A 4,777-nucleotide genomic window follows, 5' to 3' on the forward strand; every position below is an offset into this window, starting at 1 on the left:
AATCATATGAAATAACACATAATGCATTTGTTTTTCAATAATTTAAAAAGTTATTAGGGTGCTCACATAATATAACGAGATATATATCAACTTTAATGTTTCATTTTATTATTTATCTATGTTGATATAATACAAGTTTTAGTAGTTTTGAGAAAACGATAATGTTTTTATTTTTGAATAAAATACAAACTAAAATATATCATAAAAAATTAGAAAAAAAATATATCGATATTAGTATCAAATTTACTATTTAAAGTTCTGGTTTTTAGTGTAATTTCTTTAGTTCAATATTTTTATTTTTGTAATTTAATTTAGATTTAATAACGGAGTAATTTATTTATCATTTAAATATATAAATTTTATAAATATAATAATTAAGTTTTTGTTATGACTAATGAATATTCTAATTATATTTTAGATTTTTTATATCCAAAATGAGATGTTTATTTATAATTAGTTACATAAATGAAGCTTTAATAAATTATACTTACGCACAATTTACTTATAATCTTGAATTTTAAGTAATACATATCAATAAACAGTACTTTATGCATAAAAAAATGGTTTTTAAGAGTTTTTATCAAATGTTTTATAATATAACTAGAAAGGTACTCGCGCAATACAGTAAGATATATATCTTTATTTTAATGTTTTGTTTTATTTGTTGTCTCTGTTAATATATAGTATGATTTTTGTGGTTTTGATCAAAATAGTGTTTTTACTTTTGAATAAAAATAACTTTGAAGATATCATAAATTTTTGAAAAAATATATCGATATTAATATCAAATTAACTATTTAAAAGTTATCGTTTTTGTACAATTTATGTAATTCAATTTTTTATTTTAATTTTAATTTAGGTATAATAGCGAATTAATATATTTTTGGCTTAACAATATATTTTTATAAATATAATGATAATGTTAAAACTCAATAATTATTTTAATTATATTTAAGATTTTTTATATTTAAAATAAGATGTTTATCTTGTATTTAATTATGTTTATCCACGGTTAGTTATACAAATTCAAAAATAAAGTTTTAATAAGTTGTACTTGTGTACAATTTATTTGTAATATTAAATTTTAAGTAATATGCATCAATAAACAGTACTTCATGTATAAAAAATAGTTTTTAAGAGTTTTTGTCAAATACTTTATAATATAGTATATATATATATATATATATATATTATAAAGATAATACATTTATTTTTAAAACAAATTAAAATTAAAATAAATATTAAATTGACGATTAAAAAAAATTCAAAAGTCATGGAGAATCCTTGGCCCAAGGGAACAGTGTGTTCCCACTAGAACCGCGTATATCATCACCACCCTCTGGTATATACTCTGGTACACAGCTTTCCTTCCAATGCTTTCGCTTCATCTCAACCACCCTCCCTCTCTCTCTCTCTCTGTGCAAAATCATCAAATCATCGCCGGCGGTAGACATGCAGTCGAACTCGGTGATCTCGGTATCTCCCAGTTTCACGGCTCATTCTTCTAACAACCTGGCGGATATTGCCGCTAGGGTTGTGCAAGAATTTCGTCACGAAAATGGTGAGGATGACATCTATGACGACTTTCCTGATGATGGTAATCAGTTTTATGTTCCTTCAGATGACGAAAAATTGAAGGAAAATGACGAGGATTCGGATGAAGATGGAGAGTTTGAGTTTGATGTTGTCCGTACACAGTCTCATTCATCTCCTGTTTCGGCTGATGAGATCTTCTCCAACGGTGAGATCCTGCCGCGATATCCGCTGTTTGATCGGAGTTTATTGTTAGACGACGACGTTCCTAATTTTTATAAGATTTCTGATGATTCGAATGCGAATTCCAAGCCGTCTCCGGTGGTACGCGTTCCTTTGAGTAAGCTTTTCAGCGAGGAACGCGATTCGGCTTCGTGTTCGTCGTCGGAGACGGATGATCTGGACGGAATTACTCCGGGAACGTACTGCATCTGGAAACCGAAGGCTGAATCTCCAGGAAGGTGTAAGAAGAGCAATTCAACTGGTAATACATCGAAACGATGGACGTTCCGCAACCTTCTCCACCGAAGCAACAGCGACAACAATTTCGCTGCCAGTAAGGATGCTTCTATTGTCGTTTTCAGTCCTGTAACGGCAACGAAGAAGAGAGCTGAAAAGGTAAAGAAGGCAGAGAAAACGTCAAAAGTAGCTGTTGCCGACGGTGACGACGACGGCGATATGACGACGACGACGACTGTAACAATCGAAAACAATCCTGCAAACAAAACGAACAAAGGAGGTAATCGTCATCGTTCGTATCTTCCGTATAAACAAGATCTGGTTGGTGTATTTACTAACGTAAACGGATTGAGCAGAAATCTACACCCCTTCTGAATCATGTGATTACGATTTTCAGTTACGAAATCTATACAGTACAAGTAGCATATAATTATCTGTATATACACATCTCAACTTCATCAAATCAATTTGGAGTGCTTTCCAGTAGATTTACAGAGACGCCGTCGCCGGAAAGTTCACCGTCGGCGGTGCAGATGCTTGGTGTTTTGTGCTGGGGCCAGAAATGGCTTTAGAGAAAAAGTAAAAGGGGGTAAAGTGAAAATTAGAAAAAGGAGAAAAAAGAAAAGTGTGGGGTAGGTGTTATCACACCATATTTGTGAGGGTAATTATGTCTTTTTATGAGGTTAATGGGCATGAGGATTGCTTTTGAGTTATTGGATATCTATGGAAACTTCTTCCATATGATCAATTTAATCTTTTTCCAATTATTATTATTTGAATTATTTTCTATTTAATATTTATCGACTTATTCCGATCAGCTGAAATTATTGGTTCCGAATACGAAATAAAATTGGTACGAAATTTTTACGACCCACGATCGGTTAAGAAGTCTTTGATTTTAACGTATCTTAATGAATTTATGGTTTAACACAAATGTCCACAGCAGATTTTCAGAACATTCAACTCCAACAATTTTTCAATTTGGAAACTGCATGGACAGCCTACATGGACAATGAGGTGACATGAAAACTTGGTATAATGGATAAATTTAAATCAAAATGTTACCCAATGCTATAAAATGGGTAAATTTTTCAAAGTACAATATCCTAATAAAAAATAATTTGAAAGTATATTGCTCTAATAAGAAAAATTAGAAGTACAATGTTATAATAAAGAAATTTATGAAAGTAGATTGTTATTTTGTGCATTTTGCCCTTAATTATATCATTAGAAATTGTTTGTTTACCTCTTAATAGTTTCATCAAGAGGCAGTCTCTAAACCGTTAAGAGTTGAATCTTGTTTGACAAAAAAAATTTGTTTCTTAATGGTTTTAAAACTCTCTAGATGATATTGTATCTTGGGTTTTCCTTAACCATTCAACACCAATAATTTCATTTTGAATAGTTACCAAACAATTATATTTCATTTTACATTATATTATAAAAGTCTCTTAATCATTATGACTACTTAATCATTTTACATTAAATCATTCAACAACTGTCTAACAACCTTTAATAATATCTTTCATACTTTTTGCATTTTCAAGAAAAAAAAAATCACTTTAAAACTTTCATTTTCTTATTTTCAAACTTGCTTATTTTGGTTAATTCATTTGGTTAGATTTACTACTCCGATCAAAATCAATTTCAAAATGGAAAGAATATTTTATATTTTTTTAATTAAAATAATATTAAAATATTGTTGTTTTTATCTTCCAATATTATTTTAAGTGTTTACAAAAATAAAATATATAAAATCTCTAGTTTGTCTTACTATTAATATTAATATTAAAAACCTATTAGAATATTATATTTAAATATATTATTTACAAAAATAGTAATTTCAAAGGAGACAAAAGTAGGCTTATCTTTGCCTTAAATCCCATGACACAATGAAGTTATGATGATCTCATAATTAAGTCATCATCCCTCAAATTCCAAAAGCGCCTAAAATAAAGAAAATAGTGGTGTTGTCGTCGGTGTTGATCTAGATATTCGACCTGTTATGTGAGCTGAATAATTTTAGAATGATTATCTATTTTATGGGTAGGTCGGAGTCATCGTATTTGAACCTTCGTGGCCATAAGAGGATTTTTATTTCTCATTAGAATCGAACCTAAGACCTCTAGACACTTTTGACATTTGAAGCTCAAGCTCTAACCAATCAGGCACTACACTTGTGGTTAATATATCGTTCTCTGTATACAAAATATAAAATATCCGTCAAAAAATTTAGAACTTGATGATAATGGAGATAACGGTTATTTTATTCGATTCCATTTATAAGATTAAATTATTATTTATATATATATATATATATATATATATATATATGAGTTGAATGTATTTTTCTTTACAGATTTTAGCTTTTGGTTTCAAATTTAAAGTAACTACAAAAAATCTGTCGAAGAGGTTTTTTTTATAAAAGTTTTAATCTGTTATGAGTTGTAACTGCTAATTTTATTATCAAATTAGTAATTAATGGAAATGAGTGGCACGTATCATGAATATCGATCATGATAGATACATGTATCGACAATATAACATGACGACTTTTACATGTATACAAATAAGTTCTTTTTTAGAAAGAAATTTCTATGACGGTGCATCATCGTTCGGTTACTTCGTTCTTAAGCAAGGTTAAAACGACTACGGAAGGAAGTAAATATTAAAACAACAGAACACATAGAAAATTACCGTCGATATTTTTAATCAAAACTACCAAAAAAAAGTAGAGAATGAGACGTTAAGTGGGAGGTGTTCAGATCAGAGAGAAGATATGCAT

At 29.2% G+C, this 4,777-nt stretch overlaps 1 protein-coding gene across 1 annotated transcript; it reads left to right on the forward strand.

Moving 5' to 3' along the window:
* The first annotated feature begins 1,397 nt into the window (after positions 1–1,397).
* Positions 1,398–2,756, forward strand: LOC112514427. Its single transcript, XM_025120901.1, has one exon. It carries the CDS (start codon positions 1,453–1,455, stop codon positions 2,365–2,367), a length of 915 nt encoding a protein of 304 aa, XP_024976669.1. The 5' UTR covers positions 1,398–1,452; the 3' UTR covers positions 2,368–2,756.
* The last annotated feature ends 2,021 nt before the right edge of the window (positions 2,757–4,777 follow it).

The sequence above is a fragment of the Cynara cardunculus genome (assembly GCF_001531365.2).
Source record: "Cynara cardunculus var. scolymus isolate 2C chromosome LG 6, CcrdV1, whole genome shotgun sequence".
Classification (NCBI taxonomy): Eukaryota; Viridiplantae; Streptophyta; class Magnoliopsida; order Asterales; family Asteraceae; genus Cynara; species Cynara cardunculus.

Bases quoted from the DNA above. Each gene is read 5' to 3' on its own strand.
- LOC112514427 (XM_025120901.1), top strand. From the start codon at position 1,453: ATGCAGTCGAACTCGGTGATCTCGGTATCTCCCAGTTTCACGGCTCAT.